The sequence below is a fragment of the Gopherus evgoodei genome, chromosome 2 (assembly GCF_007399415.2).
Source record: "Gopherus evgoodei ecotype Sinaloan lineage chromosome 2, rGopEvg1_v1.p, whole genome shotgun sequence".
Taxonomy (NCBI): Eukaryota; Metazoa; Chordata; order Testudines; family Testudinidae; genus Gopherus; species Gopherus evgoodei.
This window is the reverse complement of record NC_044323.1, coordinates 80,204,055-80,231,446: the sequence shown is the minus strand read 5'-3', so window position 1 is coordinate 80,231,446 and position 27,392 is coordinate 80,204,055. Positions and strand designations below refer to the sequence as shown.

General features: G+C 39.2%; 1 protein-coding gene across 3 annotated transcripts in view; it reads right to left on the bottom strand.

The window, feature by feature from the left end:
• The window catches only part of DNAJC13 (DnaJ heat shock protein family (Hsp40) member C13), a 106,460-nt gene that overhangs the window by 14,997 nt on the left and 64,071 nt on the right, over positions 1-27,392 (bottom strand). For all 3 annotated transcript variants that reach the window (XR_003998858.1, XM_030551106.1, XM_030551107.1), the window contains 17 exons: positions 24,676-24,830; positions 23,645-23,846; positions 21,077-21,192; positions 18,709-18,787; positions 17,816-17,951; positions 15,204-15,388; positions 14,307-14,381; positions 13,994-14,113; positions 10,272-10,451; positions 8,749-8,916; positions 6,912-7,025; positions 6,424-6,540; positions 5,696-5,873; positions 2,888-2,979; positions 1,916-2,015; positions 1,146-1,220; positions 866-978 (listed from right to left, as the gene is read on the bottom strand). Coding sequence is in view for 2 of the 3 variants with exons in the window: in XM_030551106.1 (XP_030406966.1) it covers positions 866-978; positions 1,146-1,220; positions 1,916-2,015; positions 2,888-2,979; positions 5,696-5,873; positions 6,424-6,540; positions 6,912-7,025; positions 8,749-8,916; positions 10,272-10,451; positions 13,994-14,113; positions 14,307-14,381; positions 15,204-15,388; positions 17,816-17,951; positions 18,709-18,787; positions 21,077-21,192; positions 23,645-23,846; positions 24,676-24,830 (2,205 nt within the window). In the remaining variant the exon portion in view is untranslated. The remainder of the gene's footprint in view (positions 1-865; positions 979-1,145; positions 1,221-1,915; positions 2,016-2,887; positions 2,980-5,695; positions 5,874-6,423; positions 6,541-6,911; positions 7,026-8,748; positions 8,917-10,271; positions 10,452-13,993; positions 14,114-14,306; positions 14,382-15,203; positions 15,389-17,815; positions 17,952-18,708; positions 18,788-21,076; positions 21,193-23,644; positions 23,847-24,675; positions 24,831-27,392) is intronic.

The window sequence follows — 27,392 nt, the reverse complement described above, 5'->3', positions numbered from 1 at the left end:
ATGTCTATTTCAGTTAATAAGCTATCTGGTATAAAAACCCAACCATTAATTTCAGAATAAGAAACGGCATCTCAAATGCAGGCACCCAATGACAAAATCTGTCAGAAAACAAAATCTGAGATCACGTCTTTGTTATGCTGGTTATCAGTGAATTTGAGATTTTATACTCAGATCTCAATTAGAAAGTTATAAAATGACAGTAATTCATTTCAGTTATATATTTTCTCTTTACATAAAGATGGAAAAAAAGCTGACATTTTTGATATGCAAGTTTGATTTTCAGGGTCTTCAATCTCATCCTCTATTGAGCATCTACCCTTTAGTCTCCTTCCTGAAAAGAAGCCTTTTGTCCCTATCAATGATTTTACATACTGGAAACTGCTATTGCCTAAATCCATCTCCCTCTAGATCTACCAATGTGATCTATATCTTATCAAGTACTCTTGCCATCACATGAAACATATCTGTTCTTATGGACGCTTCACGGAACATTGCAATCTAATCACATTACAAAAGGTAAAATGTTTTCAGACAAATACCTAATGTTACTATAACTGAAAGATTAGAGAAACATTCGGTTTTTCTAGCCAGTTTCCCTGTTGTTCTACAATCAGTTTCCCATGCTTGAGTCTTTCACAAGCAGAGGAGACAAGCTTAAGAAAATCTTGTGAGCCCACAAAAGCTGTTTTGAGATGGGGGGGAGAGGCAGCTGGGGCGGGGGGGGAAGCAGGTGTAGTAAACTACATTTAACTCTTCAAAGTTGACTGAATTTGGAGTTGTTCAGTACCTCTTCTTTGATTTCAGGGACACCAAGTCCTTTGTGTGAAAAATAACATAGTAACTTTTTTAATTCACTCTCACTCACCTTTGGACCCACAAGCTTATCTGCAGTCATTTTGGCAAAAAGCTCTGCTGTCTGGGTTCGGACCTGTGGATGTGTTGAATTGCAGAACATATCTAATAAGTAGATTAAAGCACCTGTTTGGAAAAATGGGGAAAATGTTTAGGTTTTTCCAGATCACAGCAGCCACTAGTTATACACTGTTCTCAGTAGCAGAGCTAAAGCTCCCACCACCATGTCTGCAACAGTTTTGATCTTCACTTCATACAAGTCTATTTTATCAGCCATTCACAGAATACTGTACCTTTTGCCATGGCCTCTTTAATTATTTTTGTACTAGATGTCAGGGCATAGAGAGTTTCAAGAACAAGCTGCCGACCTGTCAAGATGAAACAAATATTAGAGAAACTATGCCTGCTGTTATGATCAGTTCTTCCATACAAGATTTATTGGACTGAGCGCTATGAAGAACAGAACACTTCAGTTCTGGTGTTAAGCCAACCAAGGAGTTTTTCCTCCTAAAGAACTGGTTCCTGGAAAGCATCATCATGAGTAAAAAATGAAGCCTACCTAATGAGAATTTGACAGAAAGGATTTGAAAGTAAGTACAAGGTAGAGATGGCAGGCCTAGAGTCCTGACTAAATTCCAGTTAGGCAAGTATGTTCTATCTATCTAAAATTTCCTTTATCAAGTTCACAGCACAGTTGTCATTCAGGTGAAGACCAATGAGTGGAAACTACAAAAACTGAGATATTGTACAATTTATAGATTTTAGAATTGTAGAAAGAGGTATTCAGTTTATAAAGTGAATGTCAAAGAAGTGTTAATTGTACGTTTCCCAAAATGAAAAGCTTGAAATCTAAATGCTTAAGACATGTGTTTGAGCTGAACCAAAAGTTAAGTGTATAAAATGGGTATCCAGGTCATGCATATTACAACATTAAGGTTCTTCTCAGGATCAAGTTACAAGTTCACCTAGTTGCATTCCAAATCATTAACTTTTCACAAATTTGTTTGGTTTTTTTTACACACAAAAAAAAACTCTTTCTAAAAAGCAACTGCCCAGTACATACTTGAAGGCAGGGAATGCAGGAGAGTCAGTAAGTTGGAAAGAACCATTGCCTCAGCAATATTGTTAACACATTCCTGGTTACAAGTCACTATGTTCACCACCTGCAAAATATCAAAAGCATGAATCATTAGAAAGAAGTAAAATTTATTGGCAAATTGCTAGATCAGTGGCTCCCAAACTTGTTCTGCCACTTGTTCAGGGAAAGCCCCTGCTGGGCCAGGCCGGTTTGTTTACCTGCCGCGTCCGCATGTTCGGCCGATCGCGGCTCCTACTGGCCACAGTTCAGCAGCTCCCATTGGCCTGGAGCAGCGGAAGTGATGGCCAGTATGTTCCTTGGCCCGTGCCACTGTCAGCTTTGTCAGGAGTATTTAGCTTACTCTTCAAGGCAGGGACTATCCTACTATGTATATGCACAACGGGACCACCCCACCCTCCGAGTCTCTGTCAGGACTTCTAAGCACTACAATAGCACAGTAGTCTCCAGTATGTGTAATAAACCTAGATTCAAAACCCAATGTTGAAATTTTACAAGGACACGTACAATGAAGGTGTTAATTCCTAAAAATACATATATGTTAAAGTTTTTGGCTATGGTTAAACTAGCCTAAATTATTGTTAGATCTCTCTCTAGCTTCAAGATCTATTTGGTAGCTGTTTGATACACAAACGTTAGAAACTGAATTTTTTCCTAGTATATCCTAAAACAGTCAGTATTCAAGTGTACATCCCAATGTTCAGGAACTACCATATGAAACTGTAAGCTTAGAATGAAGTCACGATTTTAAATAGGAGCAAGTTATGATGGATATTTGACAGATTTTAACAGAACAGTTTCTATTTGCAAATAAAAAATGCAATTTCTTAACTTGCTTGGTGTACCTGGCTCATCTATGCAACAAACTACACTCAGCATCCATGAGATTGGGTACCGCGGGTTGGGTACACAAAAATATTGCTTAAGCAATGTTTTTACCTCTAAAGCCAACTGCTGCACTTGGCCAGCTCCATGGACACGCAGAAGAGAGAATATCAGCTTAAAGTGACCTATGCATTCACACTCAGAACCTATAAAGGAGGAAGAAGTTATTTTACATTGGAAAGAACACTTACTGAAGAGCTTCCCAATCAGTGTTATACACAGTATGAATTACTTTACAAGTCTATGCTCTCTGGAGCATAGACTGTCTTTGTGTTTGTAAAATGGGGGCCTGGTACATAACCAGGACTCTTAGCTACTGCAATACAAATAAGTAACCATGCATAAAATATCTGAAGAAGCTGCCTGCAAGTCCAACTGTGAAAGCACTAAGCCAACATGAAAAATAGCTCTATCAAAGAAAGGGGATCAATATAGGTTTTGTCCCATTAGAATGGCACTCTTGGAAAACCAAGTACTGAGTAGATAAAAAAATAGGATGTATTTATGTAGTTTCAAGGTTGCAGGAACTGGCAAGCACCTGCCAAGCATGAGAATTCAGTTAAAATCAAATACATTTCCTTGAGTTAATATGCAAATTAGATACAATTAACTTAGGTTTAAACAGAGACTGGGAATGGTTGGGTCATTACATTAATTGAATCTATTTCCCGATGTTAAGTTCTCCTCACACCTTCTATGGGTTCTCGATTATCACTTCAAAAAAGGTTTTTTTCCTCCTGCTGATGATAGCTCATCTCAATTGATTGGACTCTTACAGTTGGTATGCGTACTTTCACCTTTTCATGTTCTCTGTATGTATAAATATCTCCTGTTTGTGTGTTCCATTCTATGCATCCGATGAAGTGGGTTGTAGCCCACGAAAGCTTATGCTAAAATAAATTTGTTAGTCTAGGGTGGCACAAGTACTCCTGTTCTTATTTCAAACTATCAGTTAAAACGTATCTAGTTCAAACTGTTTTCCAGACATTTAGCTACTTCCTTTCTTCTGCTGTTACAAAAAGTTAGTCCACTTCTACAGAGTTAACATACATTTGACACAAATGTTCAGTCTCCATTTCAAACAAATACTTTCAAAACAATCCTACCCCGTGGTCATCTCTGCAAGAACTTGCTACCTGTCAACTGCAGAACTGCTAACATGCCGACCTTCAGTGTTTTAAGAATTAAATTTAGAGAGCACTTAGTTCTAATCTTTTCCAAAGTGAGCTTTCACTACTTGTAGGGACATTAGTCATCTCATGCGTTACAAGTAACACTGGAAGCAGAAATGTGACTAATTTCAGTTGTAGTAGTTTCCTGGATTTTTCCTGTTTATTTTGTGCATTTCACAGCACTTCCCTTTTAGAACTGCCCACTCTTCCTTAAAGAAAAGGCCCTTAAAGTCAGCAACAGGGGAGGAAAAAAAAAAAACCACTTTTTTTTTAAGAAATAGCCAATTTTCAATATTTTTAAATTCATTTCGCAAAAAATTCTCTTTATGTTCAACAGATTCCAAAAAAGTTAGCATTGACAGCAAGCCCCCTTTGAAGGAACACAGAGAAACAGTTCCATTTTAGACCAGGGTTCAGCAACCTTTCAGAAGCGGTATGCCGAGTCTTCATTTATTCACTCTAATGTAAGGTTTCGTGTGCCAGTAATACATTTGAACATTTTTAGGTCTCTTTCTATAAGTCTATAATATATAACTAAACTATGGTTGTATGTAAAAGTAAATAAAGTTTTTTAAATGTTTAAGAAGCTTCATTTAAAATTAAATTAAAATGAGAGCCCCCTGGACCAGTGATCAGGACCCGGGCAGTTTGAGTGCCACTGAAAATCAAATCATGTGCCACCGGTTGCCAACCCTTGCTTTAGGCACATTAATTTTTATCTTCAGTTTCAGTCTGCAATAGTCAGAGTATCTGATTAGAACCCAGGCTGTTCTGGAAAGACTTTAAAACAAAAACAAAAAATCCCCTCACACCACACAACAGCTAAATGAAAGCTCAGCTTGGTTACACAGAACATAATATGTAGCAGTTCACCAAAACTCTCATCCCGTCTTTGGCCCCTTCAGAATAGTCTATTCTGCAGATAGAACTTTTAACAAAAGCAGTCATTTTTCTCTACTTCTGAATACTTCTAGGCTGCACCCCCACCACTCCAAGAAAACTTCAGTGTTGTAGTATTATTGCACATTTGAAGACATGAATTCAGAATTTCTAGTAAGTTTTCCTCTAGTAATAGTTTCCATAAAACTAAATTAAAAATTTAGCAATCCAGTGTATTTGAAGAGTGTCTTCCCTCAAAATACTAAAACATTTTCTACCATCCCTGGGATTCCATCCTTTAAACAGAGCTATGCTAGGTCAGGTTTTTGTTTTGTTGTTTTTTTTTTTGAAGTGGGTTGGTTTTCAATAAACCATTGAACACAGTACAATAATTTTGCAAAATGACCCTGATATTTCACTACGCTAGGCACATGTATTCACACCCCTTTTTACCATAGTGACTAAAAAAGCTGAAGAGACTTTACTCCGTGGTTAAAGTAGATTTCTGCAGGATTGATGTACCAACAGCAAGAAAAGGGAAACTAACAAAACACCGTCTCAGTGAAATTCACTACTTTCCTAGCCAAGAAAAGCAAAGAATTCTACCAATGCTGCTGTTAAACTATTTAAAGATGTGTTAAAAGTATTCCAGAAATACTCCTTTTAAGACAACTAGCTAGCCAGCAGCATGAATCTCTATAGCTTGGCAACAAGCACAGGTTTATTGCTAGATTCATATATCTAAAATAAGTCTATAAAAGGTAATTTCCAAGGTGTTGCTTATTGATTAATTCAACATGTTTAAATTTACCTGGGTTATGTTTTATGACATTTCTCAGAGCCTCCAATGCCATTTCAACCCTCCGTAACCGGTCTCCATGTTGATCAGACTCTACTTTCCCAGTCTGTGTGATAGCCATTAACGTGTGAAGGTACTGTGCCTGTGAGCCAATGTAATCCAAAAGGCTTGCAGCAAATGCTTTTGGAAACTTGAAATAATGAAGAGATCAGTGAGTGTACATAAGAATCTTAATTATTTCAAAAACATGTACAATGCATTCTGCACTAGAAGTATTGAACTGCATTGTACAGCAAGCTCATACTTAAGGAATATATGGCCAAAAGCCATATCCAAATTCAGTACAGTGGTGATTCTCAACTGCTCCCTACTAGAACCTCTTGTTCTACCAGTGCATGATCTAGCTAGGATTCCTTTCCAATTTAGCAGAAGGTTCTGATCCTCAGTGGATAACTATTGTATATTCACACCAGTCTTATCGTCTTACCCATTTTTCCCTCTTCTGACATGATAGTATTACAGTTTAACTATAGGTAAAACCTGTTAAGAGTTTGATGATGTGACCAAGCATCACCATCTTTTTTTAAGAAATCATAAAAGCTTGTGTGTAACATTTCCTGGGCAGTATTAACTCTTGATGCCCTTTGGAATAGGAGTTTGGTTTAAATTCATTAAGTACGTACCATTTGAAAGACCAGCTTGAAGTTTCTCCACAAATAGCAAAATGAAAAAAATCTCACCTCTAGCTGAAAAGTAGGGACTTCATTGTAAACTCTAACAAAAATCTCTCCCACAATAAGTTCTTTTGCATGGTCACTGAAGACAAATTCAGATCCATAGCTTTTGTCACACTCACTCTAAGAAAAAAAATTATGTCTTGTTAAATATATTTACAAAATGACCCACCATATAAAGAAAAACATTGTATAGAGGTATGGAAAAAGAGTTAACTGCTGAGACTCCATTATTTCCAATGGAAACACAAACAAGGCAAAAGCAGCATAAGACTTCATACAAATATGTTTTAAGTTTGTAAAATAAAGCAGTTCAAGCAAAAGTATCTGAGAAGATGGCCAGTGTAAGGTTTCGCTCAGTGGCAGGATAATTAAAACGGCATGAGCAGATTTTTCCTGAGCTTTAAAAAGCTTCCTATAATGTGAGGACACCAGATTATTTAAGCAACCTAGAGAAAGGCCTCTATCATACAAATTTTAGAAAAGTGCCTCACTCTTTTTATCATGCTTTCTTGTTCCGATTCCAAGAATTCAAGAAGTTCAGCTCTTGTCCCATTGTTCCAGATCAAGTAGGGGCTCTCTGTGTTGCTGTTGAGCATCTTCAGAATCTAGAAGACAGCATAAGGAGTTTAGGCAAATAAGTGGGTTTAACAATTCTACACGAAAAGCAAATTCAGAGTTTTAACACTGTTCCAGGAGGAAAGATCATACGAGGGAGGGGGGTGTGAATGGAGTAGGGGAACTATGGCTTTTGTGAAGATCTGGTTCAGCTTATGTGGCCCACCGGCTAGATCTTGGATTTCAGGAGTAGGCTTAAGGCCAAATTTTTCAGATACAATTTTTTTTTTGGAGAGGGGGTGGAGGGGGGAGAGAACAGAGAGAAGTGATACTTGCCAGAAAGTATGCATGCATATTATAAATGCTGGTTTTGCATGCAGTTTTTCCATCTCTTCTTCCCACGCACACATGCCAGAAACCAAACAGCAGCAGCTCCCCCCTGCAGCTAGCAACTAGAAGCAGCACACCTTCATAGCCTCTGCGGTAACTCTTTCCCTTGGACCTGCGTTCGGGCTTCAATATTACCCCCTAGTCTGCAAATGCTTCCTTTCCCTTCCATACTAGCTGTTTGAAGTCACCTTCCTCCCTTCACCTTCTTCATCCCTATGATCTCCTCTTCATGCTCTTTTCCAGCCCCATCCCCCTCACACATTTCAAGAGATGACTGACAACCTCATACTTGTACTTTACCACTTCCCACTGTCCTCTGCCTGTTCCAACTCCAAATAAGCTTACCTTGAACCATCACCTTTACTTCCTTGTACTCCCTGAAACCCAGCTGAGGACTCAGTCACTGTCCTCTCCTTTGTTCTCTCCACTCTCCCAATCATCAGAGCAAAGGCACTGAACAGTAAATGGTGTGAGGGGCTAAATGGAGAGAGTCTTTCCTCACTTCCTTTGCGGAGCATTCCATCTGGCTCTTCTCCCTTTCTTCCTCCAAATGGTTATATACTCTCCACCATACCCATACTGCAAGGCCTGGTTTGCCATCTTCCTCATCTCAGCTCCTCACCCACACAAGTGACATCCATTTCAGAACTCTTGGAAAGCATGTTTAAGTGAGAATCCACCTGCAGCTTTGGTATTACTTCACACTCATATTAGTCACTTTTTTTTTTTTTTTTTTTTTTTAATTAAAACATTGTCTGCTTTGTCACTTACCTCTAACTACAAACTTGTCTCCTGTTCCTTCCCATGCTCCCACCACCCACCCCATAATTTACTCAGATAATTTTATTAGCCTCCAACTTCCCTGCTGCTCTTATCCTTCTGTGCATTGTTGCTCCTTTCTTTTAAACATTGAAGTCTTTAAATTCTGCCCTTGCATTGGCTTTTGTTTCCCCACATCATGCTGTCTATTCCAAACGCTGGCACCTGCAAACCCTGAATTCACTTTCTGTTTCCATATTTGTGCTGCAAAGTGCTATACCTGTCATACATTTTGGCGTAAGGGTGTTCACCTGTATCGTTGGTCAATTCAAGACTTGAATTTTTATTAAGATTGTAAAAAATTGACTAGATAATCACTGTTACCTAGGTACTGTTCTAAAAACATTCATAAAAATCAGTAGAGTTCAGTTCTAAATATCAGAAGTTAAGTCATTTACTTGGGAAATGGTTATCAAATTGCACTTCATTTCTCAGTATTCAGGCTGCTCTGGTTTACTTATTACTGTGGCTAACAAGTAAGTTTTTAATAAACAAAAATCATTTCTTGTATGTTATTTGTTTTACATAATGTCAACACTCTGGTTGCCTTAAACATTCTTGTACCTCAGTAGGAGCAGCCACAGCAAGTTTCCTTGCAACATATGGTGTCAGCATTCCAGTCAAGCTTTTCCTTATTGCTGGATTTTCAGGTGTAACTTGTTCTTCACACAAATACCCTCCAAGACGACTCAAAGCAAGAAGACTGAGTTTGGCGAGACTATTGGCTACTTCCTGTAAATGAAAAATACATACATTTTAAAAAGATCAATCCTATTACTGAACTTGAACAGAAAACTCAAGCTGGCTAAAGAGAAGTATCAGCTACCTTTTTAAAAACCACCTCTTGAAAATAATTTGTCCAATGCTTTTTTTATGCCTTGCATGATCATAAGCAAATTCAGTTCCCTTGGGTTTACTTCTTGTTTATGCGCCAACCTTGACAGACAAAAATATGCATACATCTTGGCATAGCACTAGGTGTTGCAGAACAGTAAGAGATACTAATAGTTATTGACAGGTTACACCAATATAGTTTGTCTGCATCTACCTGTGTAAAGCCCATGAAGAAAACTAGATGAATTTGGGGCTTTAAACTGAAATGAAAATTTCTTAATTCATAATTTAAGAGAAAAGTTGACCAAAGAATAGCCATTTCTAGAACAAAGACATTTTTATGAGATATGTAAACCTTTGTATAATGATTCAACAGTGCACTAAAAGAGCATCTTTTTTGCATTCTGGCAAAGCTCCTCATTGATCCCAACCCATGGGTTTTACAACCAGCTGAAGTTATATAATTCTGCTATGAAGAAGCCTTTTATGGTGCTAATATTAGTCTAAGAGGTTGTTTTTTTTTTTGTTTTTTTAGAGAAAAGTAGTGTTTCCAACAACTAACAAGCTACTTCTTCAGTTCTGGACTATCTGCATCTAGTATTTTCCTGCTTATTTTTCTACTGGGAAAATCTGTACTATAGGTGGATAATGTTGTTTATGGCCTATCTTGATCATATCATTTTATCTAGTCCCATAAAAAAATTAACACCATCAATAATTTATTGTAATATACGTTACAGGGATGTTGTAATTATCCCAAAACCAAGCACTGTAAGCTAGAAAATATAGAGTTAACATGCTTATGCGTAAGAAATTCTAACATAAGATATGGAAGTGCACATTTAGGTCACCCAAACCATATTACCTCTGCCCTGTATGACACCATACAATTATCACATGGTTACAGTTAAAGCATTTTAGCATTTATAGTTCCAGATTAGATGCAAGTAATTTTTAACTCAAAGACATGTAATTTGGGGAAATGTTGTATTTTTCATACCTAACAGAGTTTGTATCTGTGCTATACAAGCTAATAACTGAACCTCAGCTAATGAGTCTCAGCTGGCACTTCCATAATCTATTCCCAACAAATTCTATTACAAGAGAAACGTATGTACAGTCACCAGAAACAAATTCACTTAAGTTTAAGCATTATTATTCAGGAAATGCATTACCACCTCCCAAGATATGGTAACCAACATCCATCGTAAAGTCTGAAATAAAGTCAATTATAAATTGCTCATAAATATTACCTGCTGATTAGAATCTTCACTCTTCTGAATGCCACTCTCTTCTAGTGTATAATCATAGTTAAAAAGGTAACCGAGTAAATACCACAAAATTCCAGCTTGAAACAAATGTGTTTGTAGCCAGTAATCAACAGCAAATGAACTGACACATTCCACTCCCAAGGAAGCCACTCGTGGACTGTTCTGAGGAATGAAGGAGAACTGGCATTCAGTATTTTTGGTGACTGAAGAAAATTTTAACTGAAAGGAAAAAGTTAAATAGCATACCAGCAAGTTCATCAACAGGAACAATGTTTTGGTTTAAGAAAAATTTCATGTTTAAGATTTTGAATCTAAATATAATGGGCAAGATACTAACGATCTGCAAACTGATGACATTTGAAGTCTACCGGGGAGGAGGGGGGGTAAGGAGAGAGAAAGAAAGGCTTATGGTGTTCACATCTTCAGCATAAGCATCTACATAAAGCTTCAGGGGACATATGGATAGAGCTGGTTGAAAATTTTCCAGCAGAACAGTTTTCTGTCAGAAAATCCTGATGTAATGGAAGCCAGGCAGTTGGGCTGTCTGCCTGCTCAGTTAGGCCAGCCAGCTCTCAAGATCCTCTGCAACCTTTCTGCCCAGCTGCTGGGGAGCAGTGCCTCTTCAGAGCCCAGTCTCCTGTGCAGCTGGCCAGCAGCTGGAGTGACTGGTGTCAAGAGAGCCTCTGCTCCCCAGCAGCTAGTGAGCTGTCCTCGTGTAAGAACTAGGGAGGCAAGGAGCCAGTCAGGCATCTGGAAATTAGGGTTCTTCCAAAAATCTCTGTTCTGTGAAAAAATTTTCCATTTTTGACTTTGTTCCACTTCAGAACAAAAACATTTTGAAAGTTTTCAGCAGAATGGATATTCTGGTTACTCTGAGCTCCACATGACCTTCAAATAATTGAGTTTTGGTTAACCAGGGTTTTGATAAAGATTTCACTGTATTCAGAAGCAAAAAACAGCAAGGTCAGACTTTGCATTCCCTCACGTAGTGCAATCAAGATGGACTACTTCTGCTACAAGTTGCTTTAATAGACTCCAGTCTGCAATTTTTCCACATTGCTCAGCATGAACTTATTTGTTGATTTGTATTACAATTTGAACAAAAAAATTATTCTATACTTCCTTTTAGAAATAAATTTTGAAGAGCTCATCTAAAATAGCTCTTTAAAAAGAGAATAGTTATATACATTTACTTCTGCAGTGATGTTCTGTAGGAGCAGTCTAATACACCTCTACCACACTATAACTCAGTCCTCTGAAGACAAAAAAAATCTCACTGCATTATAAGTGAAACTTGCTTTGCCCCCTGCCCCCATTCCTTGCCCCCCACCCCCATTCCTTGTTCCCTGACCACTCCTCCAGAGAGACTCCCACCCCAATCACCCCTAGAACCTCACCTCCTAGCCAACCCCCTTGTCCCCTGACTGCTCCAACTCCTATCAACTCCCCCCTCCCCACCCCAACAGGCACTTACTGGCAGTGGCGGGAAGCAGAGCAGCCCAGCCCCAGCCTCCTCCACTCTGCCGCCTCCCAGCTGCGGCACTCCACTTCCTGCTGCCGGTGAGTGCGGGGAGGTTGGGGAAAGGATGCTCCCCGCATTCACCTGTGGCAGGAAGTGGAGCAAAGTGGCCCCAGCCTGCTCTGCTTTCCTTGTCCCAGCCCCAGCCATGTCACTGGGGGGTGGCTGGGGAAAGGTTCTGCACTCACCTGCCTGGCGGGGAGAGGACCGCCACAACTGGGAGCTGGCGGAGTGGAGCGGGCTGGAGCCGTGTCACTCTACTTCCCACCGCAGGTGGGTACAGGGGGGGCATTCTTTCCCCAACCTCCCTACACTCACTGGCAGCAGGAAGCGGAGCAGCCCAGCCCAGACCCAGACAGCTCCACTCTGCCAGCTCCCAGCCATGGCGCTCCACTTCCCGCCAGACAGGCAAGTGCAGGATCTTTCCCCATCCGCCCCGCAGCGACACGGCTCAGAGTGGGGCAAGGGAAGTGGAGCGGGTTGGGGCCGCATCACTCCGCTTCCTGCCGCAGGTGAGTGCGGGAAGATTGAGGAAAGAATGCCCCCCTGTACCCACCTGCAGCGGGAAGCAGAGTGCTGCAGCTGGCAGAGTGGAATGGCTTAGGGCCAGGCTGTTCCACTTCCGCCACTGCTGGCGAGTGCAGGGGGGGGAATCCCCTTCCCCAAACTCCTTGCCCGAGCGACTCGGCTGGGGCAAGGGAAGTAGAGCAGGCTGCTCCCGGCCCCCCGATAATCCCCCGGGCCACTCTGGGACTGTGGGACCCCCAAAAGTGCCCTCCCACAGCTCCTGTCCTCCAGGGTGGGGGGAAGGAGAGCCCCTGACACCCTTTGCCCCTTATCGAACTCCTTGGCCCCAGCCTGGCCTGGCACCCTTAACATGCTGCTCAGAGCAGCGTGTCAGAGCTTTACTGCCTTGTATGTGAACCCGTGTTATATTGGGTCGCGTTAGTCAACTACACCTTTACCCTGATATATCTCAAGCACTTCACATGAAGTTCTTAACTGATAGACTGCACTAAGCATTGCAAAGATCTGTTTAACGGAAAGTAAAATCTTTAAATTCTACTGTGTTTTGAAAGAGCTTTCAAATGGATGTCACTCAAAAACGCTTTTACTACGTTCTCAGCTGATTGCGTTTCTTTTTAATTTCAAAGTGAGGCAGAAGTAACCTTAAGTAATTATACCAGCTTTGGATTTTGTAGGTCAGTTTTTGAAGGTTTACGATTCATTTTATGTTTTAAGTCAGAGCTTTAGATTTTGTTCCTTATATCAGCTGTGCCATTTTCTTCCTAGCGCAGCAATGCTATTTTAAACCACCAGCTAAAGGAATTTAGACTTGATTTTTTTCTACTTTTAGAAGATAAAGTAAAATTAGAGTAAAAATAAAAACAGTCTGCCTAGGTAATTGAATAAGTAGTTACTGGTGAAATTCTGCTTTGTTACATAACTTTAAATTCAGAGTAATACCATTAAAACCCATGGAGTTTCTGGTTCTTAGAGCTGTGAAACAGAACAGAATTTGGCCCCCAGTGTGGAAGATAAGCTAGGATGGTGGCCCGCTACTCCCTTCTCACCAATTTGAGAAATATTCTGACAGGTAGCATTTTCATCTACTATAATTGGCAGACAGGGAAGTACAAGAACAGTAGAATCAAAGACTAGGATTTAAATTTAAATGGAAATACTTGGAGTCAGAATGTATGGATTGGTCTCCACACAAGCTGCACTGGTTTTCAAACCAATTTGATTAAACTAAGGCAAAACCTGCTGTAGATGATCTAATCTGTTTAAACCAGACTTGTCTGGGTATAGCTTGCATCCTGTAATTTACAGACGGAATTGAAAGGTGAAAAAAGCAATATAAGCTAGATATAATAAAACTTATAGGTGCAAGCTAAACATATGTAAGAATCTACACAGGTAATCTGCACCATTTAATTAGCCTGTTTTAAAAAAAATTACACCTTTAGTTAAATCAGTGCAAGTGTATGTGTGGTCCAAGCTTTATATGTGTGTCAGACAGCAAGTATCTGTATTACTGGGAAATTAACAAAACAGTTTTTATAAAAACGTATTTTGAGAATTAGTCTCATACAGCAGCTCATTTTTTGGTACCGTATTTACAACGCTTAAATATAAAACAAGAACACTACAACAGCTTAGGTAGTAAGCCAGGAGATCTTACCTTCCCGTAATATAGCACTCTACAGAGATCCTTGATGATATTAGGCATTTCAGTGATCTTTTCTCTGCACTCCTCAAACTGAGCTGCCACACTGTAACACTTGCTTATATGCCCACATACCTACAAACAGAAACACGTTCTTAAGCCACACAAATAATGTAATGTACTGCATATCCCTTGAACAGGAGAAGGACATGCAAATTTCTATTAAAAAAACTTTGTATTAGCTGCACAAAGCCTCTTAAGAAAATAGTACAAAAGGTATGAACCAACATACTGTTAAGTACTGTTTTACAATTTCTGTATTACTTACCTGTACAGCCATGTCATCGGGTTTACTGGAACGAGTCAAGACTGCCACACAACGATTAAATGCTTCTTGCAAGACCTTTAGGGATTAAAAAGCTGTAAGGGTTAGAATTCATCATAAGCCTAAAGAAAGTATCTTTCTGCAAAAAGTAAAGCTTGCAAAGTTTTGTTTCAATAAAGCCTTCACAGGTCTGTAAATCTATTACCTCGTGTTATGGTTAATAGCTGTCCTATGCAGCAAAATGATTTTGCTTTCGCTGTTTGGGCTTCATAAGGACATTTTACATCCATAGAGGGAGATTTACGCTACTTCACATGAATTGTCCATCATGTAAAGATAATTTCCCGCGAAATATCTAGCCATTTCACACTGCCATCATAGCTTAAGGGAGTTTTTAGAAGATTCTTAATACAAGCACAATGAATTACAGTGGTGGCCTCTTCTCCAATATGTGCTATTCAGAAGTATTCATTTGGAATAACTAATCCATGCTCAAATGGTTTGCTCCCGCCCTTTAAAGCAAGTCACAATTTATGGGTTTTTTGTTTTTTTTTTTGCACAAGAACAAGCACAACACAGAAGCCTACTACAGACAGTGCCGTTTCATGCAACAGTCACTAGAACTTGTTCTGGAAGATGAATGTTATGTAAATCAATTCAGAGCCACTTTGTGAAGTGATGAATTAGTTTACTCCAGAAGGAGATCTCTACTGCTCCCTACCCCTTCCATTTCAGAAGAAACAATGAGAATGTTTCTTGCAGGAAAGAAGTGGGTAAATGTGCAGATAACACTACACCATCAATTTTGTTCTCCCCTCCCCCTCAGCTGATTATTCAAGTAGTAGTAACCATCAAACAAACTGTGAAAACGGATGTGCTTATGAGTTTCTTTGGGTTTACCTCTATTCCATTCTCTCTCCGTAACTCTTCTGCATTAAGTGCTGAACAATTGACTGTGTGGAAAGCCAGCTCTGCAGCAGCAGGCAACAAAGGAGATTCCTTGGAAAACAGAAGATCATCTGAAGTTTCTAGAGTAATGGTCTTAATCAGCATGGGATAGCCTGCATATTTGTAAGGTTTCAAATCTGAAGGATAAACAAACTGAAATGTAGCAAATCTGATACACATTTAGACACTGCTAATTAATGGATGAGGATTTTATCTTAAACTGCTTCAGATTACTAAATTACTCTTTCACAAAAACGTTTTCTCCTCCTTCAGAGCCAAGCTATGCGTGAACACAATGTTGGTTCATCTGACAAGTAGGATTATTTCTGTAGCCCTGGAGAATTTTCTAGTAATGCACAAACCAGTTTGCCATCTTTCACAGCATGTGTCTAGCCTACTTCAAGAAATTAAGTAACTGTTAATGTTATTGAATCAGTTTTAGTAAGGGAACACTACATTGGGAAAGTTGTGGAAGTTCTTTATTTTAATGTTACAGAATGACTTTGCTGAAACTTGAGTCCATCACTTTCTCACATAAGGCATCAAACCCTCTGAACGGGTTTCAGATGGACTTAAGTTAAATTCTAAACAAAAACTTTTAATTTGCTATAGAACAAGACAATCTATATGTTAATGTAGTATTTGGCTCAATACATCTAATTGATATTATGGGTGACCTTTTCCACACAAGTCAAGAGATACAGCTGTAGCTCCCTAAGCAACATGCCATATTGCATACAAAATATTTTCTACAACTAAGATGTTTGTGGTTTAAGTTACCATATATGGTAATGCAATGGGCTCTCAGGATTGTTAGGCAATAATGATTAGACCACATTAACCATCACTTCTCGCTGCTAGAGACTGCAGAGGAGGAGGGTGGTGTTGGAGCTGGTACATGCAGAAAATACCCGTCCTTGCAACTAGGCAACAGAAGGGGGAGCCCTGACTAGCAGGATGCAGTCAGTTTACAACTCTCTTTGGATTACTTGAATACTGCAAAGAGTAGAACAGGACAGAGAATCTTAAGTACATCTCTACCTGGAAATAACACTGTCCTTGGGAGCCAAAAAAATCTTACCGTGTTATAGGTGAAACCGCGTTATATCAAACTTGCTTTGATCCACCAGAGTGCAGAGACCCGCCCCTCCCTCAGAGCACTGCTTTACCGCGTTATCCAAATTCGTGTTATATCAGATCGTGTTATATCGGGATAGAGATGTACATTTAAGAATGAGAAAGTCACAGTGCACATGTGCAGCATGAACTACTTATGTTTAGAACTATCTAAGGGACATTTCTTAAGTACTAAAAAAATTTTCTTTGAGAACTCAACTTTCAGTCTTGCCAGAGAATAAGAGACCTTTGAGTGCAAGAGTCAGACATTTAACTGATGAAAAAAGCCTTTTCTTCATGAGTGATTTTCAAAAACAGACAACCACGTAACAAAATTGTATTGCCAAATGTTCACCTTCAGCCTTGTTGCCATCTCCTGCTATTTCAAAGCACCTGAAAATGTTAATTGAATAAAATGACTTTTCAGTCACAATTACAATACTGCCAATTATTATTTGACTAGGTTCCAGCACAGTCAAAGTAAGTCCTGGTCCACCACTGACAAGATTGACACAAAAAAGTTACTATATTTCCTGTTATCAGATTTTTACTAGATATCTGGGTATTTTTATTGGGTATCAACAAGAAAGCATGATAGCTAGGGCCCTACCAAATTCACAGTCCATTATGGTCAATTTCACAGCCATAGGATTTGAAAATTGGTAAATTTCATGTTTTCAGATATTAAAATCTGAAATTTCACAGTGTTGTAACCCTGGGGGTCCCAACAAAAGGGAACTGTGAGTAGGGGTTGCAAACCTGTTGCCATCTTCACTTCTGTGTTTCCTTCAGAGCTGGACAGAGTGGGGAAAAGGGGGTGCAGAGCTATCTGCAGCTGGAAGAGATACCCAAGAGCAGCACTGCAGGGAAAGGGCAAGTCCTATCCTGCCTCAGCTCTGCCCAGATTAGCAGCTAGGAGCTGCCTTTTCTGGGGCACTCTTAGGAAGAAGGGAAGATTGGACTCACGTCCACAAGCCTCTTCCAGCTGCAGGAACCTCTGGGACTATTGCACAGTCCAAGAGCACCCTGCAGCAAGGGGAGACACCGGGAGGTGGATCTGGTCTCCCCATTCCAGCCGAGCAGCTGTGCAGAGGATGGACAAGTCCTGTCCCTCCCCAGCCCAGCTGGAACTAGGAGCTCTGTTTGCTGGGGCACTCCTAGGAACAAGGGGACATCAGATTTCATGGGAATAGTCTTATTTCGTGGTCTTATTTCATGGTCCATGTCATGTTTTTCACAGTATAGAGAGAAACATGAAACTAGATAAAGTCCTCCTATTTAACTTTTACTATGTTAAATATGAAGCTTCCATATTTCATGATTTTTTTTTATATTTTCACTATTTCATGAAAAGAAACTTCAAAATTAATGCATTAATAACGCAAAGCAGCTTCAAAAAGCTCCTCTGAGAAATACAGTGGAAGCGATATTTGAGTCAGTATGCCCACCTTCTTTGTGTCTGTTGAAGAGGATGCTTTGAGCTTTCAGAATTAAGATGATATTCTCTGGATCTGGGCCATCCACCACTTTGGAAGATTTTGTGCATAAGAACTCATATGCTTTGTTCACTTTTTCGAACATATCCTGCAGATAACAATATGGACATCGTCAACATGTTATCAACAAAAGCAGAGTATTTACTAAGTCTCAAAACTCACTTGCGGCTTCAACCTATTTTCCCTAATTTTGATTTTGAATTGGTAAATGACGACATTAGCAATATAATTCCAATGCAAACGAAATTTCAAGGGAGTGTCACATCAGAGAAAACTCTGAAAAATAGTAACTAACTATCTATGCTACTATAGTAATATTTTTCTGGTTCACAGATCAGTTTTCTTCTATTAAGTCTTTCAGTGAAGGTGTAATCCGATATTTAGTCTTATCAATGAAAAAACTGAGATTTTACAAATTTAGCATTATGGCTTCAATGTAGAATCAACTGAGTGGAAAAGAGGGCCGTAAGAGTACAGTTTTCTCAGACATATAGGTTTGGTAGTTACTGTAAAGAAAGTTACACATTATCTTTATTTTGTATTTAAATGCCTCATCCTTCAGAAACCCACAAGATTATATGCAGTGGATGTCATTTCCTTGCATGATGGAATGAGATTAATTGTTTCTTCAGAGGAAGAAGAAAATGTTTTTAATAAGCGTGTAGTATTCCAGTTAAAATGCTATGAACCTCTAGAGTTTGTGCAAGTGTATTCTGGAAGAAAGTGACTTGCTGTGAAAACTCTGATGTAAATATTCATTAAAAAAAAATCAGACAAACCCATCAAACCATAATCTCAAAAAAGTCTCAGTGTACACTAAAGTCATATCATAATACAATACATACCCTCCCTTCTGGGTTCTTATCAGGGTGATATTTTTGTGCCAACCTGAAGTAGGCTTTTCTGACCTTGCTCTCATCATGCCTATCAGATGCAGATAGAGAATTTCATGTTATATATAGAACACGTCAATAAGATAATCATCAATTCTCATACCAAAAGAACAAATTGACATTTTCAAAAACTACCAACCTCAAGAAATCAAAAATCATGACTCAGACCCCACTCCCCATCCAAATCTTTAGATTTTTTTTTTAAAAAAGATATCACATTTTAATCTCTCTTTTGACTAACTCCTCTACAAAGTGTCTGTGATAATTTCAGGTTGAAAAGTTAACCTTTAATGCACATCTCTCCCTCATTGTTCAGAAGGAGACTTGCTCTTATACTCCAAGAGGTGGAAACTGCCATCCACTTTGTTACTGTTTGAATTCTCCCCACATAATTTCCCATTTCCCCTCCCCCTAATATTTCCCTTCTGTGCAAGAGAGCTAGAAAATTAACAGTGAGCATCCAAGAAATCAGACACTCTTTGTACCAAGTTTTCCCAATTATTTTTCACCTCTATTTTGTAAGCTGCAAAGATTGTTCCATGCAAGAATGTTTTTACAGCCACCACCTTCCTAGCTCAGGAAAATCCCTAACCCAAGTAGAACCTTCTATAACCGAGTTCAGTAATTATGTTTATAAGCCTTAAATAATTTAATTCTCATATTCAAAGCATTTACAACATTAGCTCATTCTTTGAATAATTTTGGTCAACCACATAAACTATGAAATAATTACAATTTAGTCTAAAATCCCACCACAACTGTTCAAATAGCTGAAATAATTTTAATTATCGTTCTCTCCTGCTGTCCAGGGACCTCAGCCACAGAACTTCCATGACTGCCTCCTCCTCCTCCACTCCCACTGCCCCAGGACTCCCTCTCTGCTACCACAGATACAGAGTCAGACATGAAGGCATGGTTCAATGACAATGGCAGGTCTGTGTCCTCAGCTCTAAGAATCCTGCAGAGTTCTGCCCATGTGTACAGCTCGGGGGAGGTGGGGGGAAGAAAAGGGGGGAATCAAGAACAGAGGAGATTCCTGTCTTCATGAGAGCTCCTCCCAAAGACAAAGAAGTCCTGTGACTCTCAATTAGTTCTGATGGCTATGAATAAGATTACAAAGAACAGTTATTACTGCACTATTCACTTTAAAAAAAAAGTGTGTTCTCCAATGAGTGAATCTGGGGTGACAAAATAGTCACAGCCTGGCAACAAGACTATCTACATCAGACTACCAACTCCACTTAATTGTGAGCACCGTTTCTTTGCAAGACCACTGTGCCTTCCCTGTAGTCTGTCTCCACCCTGGACTGAAAATTTCCAAATGGCATTGACAGATGCTGAATAAAACAAATCAAGGTTCATTACCCTGGTGGATCTTCTATTCAAATACAAGCACTTACGGGCTATGAGCTAGCTCCCACACACAGAAGCCAGTCCTTCCAGGTGAGCCGGTAACCTTGCAAGCCATCACCGATAGTCTGAGACTGATTAGATGGGTCACAAGAAAGAAAGAGTGGGCAGGAGGAAGGAGAAGAGAAGAAGAGGGTTTTGGGACCCTGGAAGGACTGACCAAAGCCCAAAGAGATTTCAGAGCAGTGAGGATACGAAAGAAAGGATTTTGCTTGCAGATACTTATTTCTGCATTGATCTGTACATCTTGTGATTCTCTCTGAGTAAAGGATGTGCGTTTAGAAATCTTTGCAGGTTGTATACACTTGCTTATAGTCATGTAGTTCCAAAAGAGGGAAACAGTAAACCAGCAGGTCCACAGCGTTGATAGAACTCAATGTGCAACAGCTACTGTGAGGTTTGCGGGAGCTGGCGCCAACTTCAGGGTCTATGGAATAGGACTGCAGGGTCCCCACTCGCAACAGGAATGTCAGCCATGGAGGCTGTACCTGGAGTGTGCGCGCCTACACACTCAGAGTTAAACTCTGCCCAGCCCAGAAAGCAAAGAGCATGGTGGGACCCAACGTTTGGATCCAGTAGAACAGCTCAGCATGAGCTCAAGACTGAAACAGACATTTTTTCCAAATTAACGGAAGTACCACTTTTTAGCTACAGTGATTAGCCTAATATCAAATCAAAGAGTTTGGGATTTTTTCAGTATTTTATGAATAAAAGTTGCCTCCATCATTAGTATAATTTAAATGCCTGAAATACAATGCCATCTGATACCTGTTTTTCAGATCTCTCCAGCTTTGGGTACCATATGCTGAGATCAAAATTTCAATTTATCTGGAGTAACTCATGATATAAAACAATGGAGCAGTTACATATCAGCTTTAGTTTTGTTTTAGGAAGTTTTATGGCAACTTACTGTCCTTGTCCTTTTGGAAGGTTAAGAACTTCATAAGCATCATCTGTTGACATTGTAGGAGGCTTCTTTTCTACCTCCTTCTTCCAAGCCTCCAGAGTATCTTTTAACAATTTAACCTGAAATTAATTAAAATCCATTAAGGATATTATGGCCAGTGTCAATCATACTTGTTAGCACTTGATACTGAAGTAGTACTATCAAGAAATTCAGATACGTGAAGCTCTTGGTTATGGGGCTAACTATTTTAATTTAATCTTTCCATCAACAAACCGCTGGAAATTTGAATATTAGTTGATTTGAATGCAGGCAACATTGCCTGTTTGAGTTGCTTGCAACTAAAGCTGTTTTCCCATTTGTGGCTAAATACTAATATACATATAGGTAGTTACACTTAACGCAGAGGTGAATTTTTTTTTTAACATTAGCATGTAACATCACTTAGATGCTCCTATTTTAAATGCTTTCTATGGTAGTTTTATCCTTAACTGACTCTGGGATTCTGATTTTGCTCCACGCTGCCATCTTCTGTTCTTAAAAATGTGTTACATTTAAATTTGGAGTGGACAGAGCTCTAGAAAGTGTACTGTACCTGGAAGACCTCGTAGGTCTTCATTTTTGTTTGGGGGATTCCATTTAGATATTTTGTACATAAGTTAAGGTTAGCCTCAGAGTTCTAGCACTAAAGTGATTTTTAGATTAATGCTAGTAATCAAATGCTAAGAATCAGCTACTAGATATATTAGACTGAACTCTGCCAAGTAGCTTTGTAGCAACTTCTAAGTTAAAATTATGAAAACATTTACATTTTGTAAGTTTCAATGAGTAATTTAAGACAACCAAACATTCCTCTGCATATGAGGAACGAGTGACCATACAAGACCTTTAGTTTCATTGTCCAAGTGAGGGGAACTGCAAACACTAAGAGAATATCATATCTATACTGCACTGTAGCCTTAATCCCACTACCATTCACAAATGAAAAACCTCTGACCTGGCTTTTTAGGGGCACTTTAAGCACAGGTCAATTTACCTGGCTGTATGAGATGGGCTACAACCCACGCTCTGTTCTAAGTAAGGCTGGAACCAGTCTACTTTGTATTGAGGGCCCATGGGAAAATAAATAAAATAAATCATTAAAGCCACAGTCCTCCCGTGTCCATCCCACAATTCCCCAAAAGGATAAATAAACTCTCTCTCCCAATTTACTGGGTAAATCTGACAGGATCTCAGCACAAAGAACCATGGGCTACTTTTCCAGGCACATGCAGGAGGGCAAAAACTAATGCAGATATGGCTTTGCAGTGGGAATGCTCTCATCCTTGCTAGGCTAACTGAGGTGCCTATCACCTGGGTTAACTGTCAATGTTGAAATAGACTTAGACTGAAAAGATGGCTATGTTTCTTGTTAAGCTTTAGAAGTTTAAGCATTAAAAGAAGAGTTACTAAAAGCGTCTGTCAGGTTACTTATCTGGCTTAGTCTCTAAGCCCAGGATTACTAAAACTCAGTTAGCAGACGCTAGGTTTGTTAACCTGGGGCTGAGTGTCTACACCCATTTGTAACTGCAGGTTAGAAACTGTTGAACCCTGTGTCCCAACCTGGGGCTGCAATGTCTACACTATTTTAGGTGGGCAGACTAAGTCCAACCTCCCATATCCCAGACTTCCTAGCATCCTCCCAAAATCTGGCTACTGTAGTCCTTTGTAGTGTACTGTGGGAAAAGTTGATTGTTCACCAGACTTGACTGCCCAGAGGACAAAGATATCTGGCCTGTGGGATCATGGAATATTTCTGGTGGAGTCCCAGAGCACGAATCTAGTGGGTCTGCTTCTACAAACTGCAAAGCGATATGGCTTAAACCTGGGTTCCAGCTTGACTCAGGCTCAGACCCTCCACCCCCTGGGACTGAGCCCTGATTAGTAAGGTTTATGTGTAGATGGAAGAGGTAGGGGCCTTGAGCATGAATTCATGCCCCAGACTCACACTGCAGTGTAGACATCCCAAAAGTTACTGAAAGGGAAGTATGAGCAATCACACCTGATTGTTATAGCAGCAAAATAGTTTTTCATGCCATAATCAAGAGTTCAGTGGACAATTCAATTATATTCCCGTTTACCCAATACTGATTTTTAGTTCATCACGCATGAGTTGTTACAGCAGGTCCACAGCTTTGATAGAACTCAATGTGCAACAGCTACTGAGAGGCTTGCGGGAGCCGGCGTCAACTTCAGGGTCTATGTAATATTACTGCAGGGTCCCTACTGGCAACAGGACCAGACATGAAGGCTGTACCTGGAGTGTGTACGCGCACCTACACAGAGTTAAACTGCCCAACCCAGAAAGCAAAGAACACGTGGGACCTAAAGTTTGGATCCAGTACAGCAGCTTGGCATGAGCTTAGGACTTGCAGATGTAGACCAAAATATATTGAGGTTTATGGAAGAAACAAGGTTTGAGGCCAACTATTAAAACATTTTATCACTCTTCTTGGATTTTAGAAATGTTTAAGTTTTGTTAGGTTTGTGCATATGTGCTATGGATATACAAGCACACAAAGATTTCTGACTTACAGGATCTTTAATTGGCCAATCTGGAAATAGCAGTGTATCACACAGGTGTTTGAGGTAATAAATATTACAGAACAGCTCATTCTCCAGTTGTGGGTAGTTGATAACTGGTATAGGGCAATACTGATAGAGTGCTCTGGTATTACTCTGAAGACGAGGGGTGAAGTCAGCAAGGTGTGCAGCAATCTTCTCGATCATAAGGCGCCTGTGAATTGCAAAAATCAAGAATTATACTAATACAAGATTTTGGTCAGGTACTTTTCATAATTACTCCACTAAACATCTTTGACAAGGGTTTAATATCCCATAGCCAGCCATATTTTCTTGAACAGATTAAAAGTCTTACGAAATTTGAGATACTACAGTGCTATAATCTCATGTGACTCATTTTAATTTTAAGACACCGAAACAAAAAAAAATTCAGCCATAATACAGAAGATGTATACACAGTTCTGCCTACTTATTTGCAGTCTCAAATTTGTTTTAACACTGAAGATTTACATGTATATAGAAAAAGATATATAATTAGATAGATTTTCCATGCTTTATATGGGAAATACCCCAGCAACCTGAGAGGTACGATATCCAGACAAGAATTACATGATTTGCAACACCATGTAGTTAACAGAGGAAACTGAAGAATGGTCACACTCTAGAGACAGATAACATTTGCTGACACTAACTAAGCATGACGTAGGCAGGCATAAAGCAAACTGTTGGAGAATTTAAAGTGAAATGGTGTAAACTGTTCCATGATACAGATATGTACCATGGGCTTCTTTTGAAATGAGACTGTTGTGCCATGTCATTTCCTGGCTAAAGACTTAATTGAGACAACTAAATCCATTTCACTGGAGAGTTTCTACAGGCAACTGCTACTATAGCTAAGCGAAGTGAGTCATTGAACCCTCTTTGCCCAAAATGTAAAATATACTATACCAACTAACCCTGGTCAAATCACATGGTATGCACTTAACACAAGTTTAATCAAAAGACAAACCTCTACTTAATGGGAAATAGATACAAATAATTACCTCATTTCATTGCTCCAAATTGCTTCTGGAGTATCAAATTCCCCAAGAAAAATTTCAGAAAATTTTTCTGGCTCATAGTTTTCCAAATAACACACCATTGCTTCAGGAAGTATGTGTCCTAGTATACTTCTTTGAACTATATCTTGCCCTTTTGTCTAAAATGAAAGTATTTCACAGGTATTGAGATATTTGCAAGTTGTAGTCTGATCACACTCATTGCATGATTAACATACACCAGGATAAGGCGCTTATATTACAATGAAATTCAATTAAATGGATTTGATCTTAAATGTTTTTGTATAAATTTTCTTTACATAGCTTCGAATATGCAAAAATTTGCTAGTCATTAACAGCTACTTAAAATTTAAGAGTGGCTAAGGAAGCTGATTTTTTAAAGGATGCTGACCATGAGTCATCTTCACATCACTTGTAAAGGAGTGAAACACAGCTAAGTAAGCAACTGTGACTTACAGTATAAAACCCAGAACAGTCATAGCACTTTAAAAAAAGTTTTATACCCGGGGTGGTGAAGCCCATCATCCTTAGAGATATAAAGTTGTGGACTATAAGAGACACTAATCTTAAGGTCATTGCAGTTATGTCCAACAGCAATATGGTTCAGTTCATCAATGGAAAGGATTCATAAAACACTGAAATCTACTGCATAATATTGATTTTTCAGCCAATGGCAAGGCTAGAACAAGTAGCAAGTATCTCTCCAGAGCTCAAAATCATCACTAGGTATCCTAACTGTATGAGCCAAAAATCCTATCTAAAATTTCTAAAAGCTATCCAGACAGATTTAATTATAACATTTACTGATCAAATTGTTTGCTACATCAATGATCTCGTTTAAGATTAAAGATTTTAACGAGCAACGATATCGTAAATCCTTTTTGATATCATGAATTTAAAAAAAAAAATCTGATGTGAGCTAGCATCCCTTATATCTTGAATTAAGTACATGGAAAGTTATGCTGGTTTACAGAACAAGGAAGATTCCTGGATCCTGCTTACTATAAGAATGCTAATACGAAGTACGTTTAATTCAGAGGCACAGTACTACAGGCAGACAGACATACTATAGTAGCAATAGAAGTTCAGCTCTAAAATTTTAAATTGTAAAATTATTCAATTTTTATATATGGTTTAAAATTTGACTTTAGGGTGACTAAAGGGTAAAGACACTGCTAAATATTTCAGACAAAACAATGTATTGCAGGCCTTCTGTATTAAAAAAAAAAAACAAAAAAAACCCCAATACTTGGGAAACCACTACCAGACTAGCATAGTATCCAGAAGCTGCTTATCATCTCCTCCCCTGGTTCAGCTTTACATATGTCAGAGCGTTAAATCTGCAGAGTGGGTGAATTAAGATGCACTTTCTGTAAGGGCAATTTATCCCCTTTAAAAAGGTGACTGAGTATTAACACCCACAAGCACTACTTCCCACAGTTTACTAAGCTGCAACCAAGTTTCTATTAAAAATCCTATTTGGCCTTCTCCCTACTAAAATTCACAAAATTCAAATTGATCTCAAACCTGAAATGTTAAATTCTACTTTGGCCAGGAACTTTCCTGCAAAGTTTAAAATGACTTGGACAAAAGGAGTTCCTAATATATAACAACCTAAAAAGTAATGGTTAGAGTTTCAAGTTCTTCATTTTTGCCACTTTGCACCAAAACACACAGAGAAATAGACTTAGTTCACTGGATTCCTTTAGCTTGATCATTTACTAAGCATTGTGTTCCTCCAAGCGGAATAGTACACAACTGATATCAACCAGAGATTTATGGTCCACGAACTATAAAGAGTTTAAAGGATCATTGTACTGTCCAAGCCAGAAGGTGCTACAAACTCATCTTAGCTTGAAGCTGCTTCCACTTGGAGTTATGAAGAGTAAACAGACCTCTTTTGAACTGCCAACTGCAGTCATCCTAGCTGCAAGTTCAGAAGATAGAGGCCACACAAGCTATAAAAACCTGTAAGATTTTACTCCTGTACAAGATGTTGGATGGGGAAAATAGAGTCCACCAGATTGTGTCTCTCTCTGCCACTGAATATAGGGAATGTGCTTCCCCCTACTATTTCCCTGGAGTTCTAGTGAAGGTTTTTCTTTAAACACATTACAAGCCAATGTCCCATTTTGAAACTTCCTAGGACAAAAAAATTCAGTCTCGGAAAACAGACTTCTCTGGTCATCTTCAAGTGTTCACTCACCTCACTTTAAAACCAAGTTAGATCTTTTGCTGTACGCTGAGACACACACAAGAGACATGCAAATAGGCAGTGTCTAGTAAAATCCCACTGTTAACCAATGGGAATGTTGCCTGGAGAGCTGCTGGAGAGGTGGTAAGAAGTGAGATCTCGGTGTCTCAAAGAGTCTAACTGTAAGAGGAATGAGTAGTTGCTTGGATTGTTACTCCAATCACTATTTGTAGCACTACTAAAATAAACTTCACATCTTAGTTGCAAATGCTTGGTTTCAGTTTAGGAAAAGAAGAGTATGTTTAATGCACCGACTAGGCTGGATTGAACAAGCAGCAGGAAAAGCTACTCAGCTGTGCAAATGGCATTTCTTCATGAAGACAGAGAGAGCAGATATTACAAACAGGATGCTTTCTAAAGGAGATTCAAAGCAGACTTGACTGACAGAAGTCAAGAATACAGAAGTCTGCGCCTTGTATTTGGTGAGGGAATGTAGTTCATTTTGTAA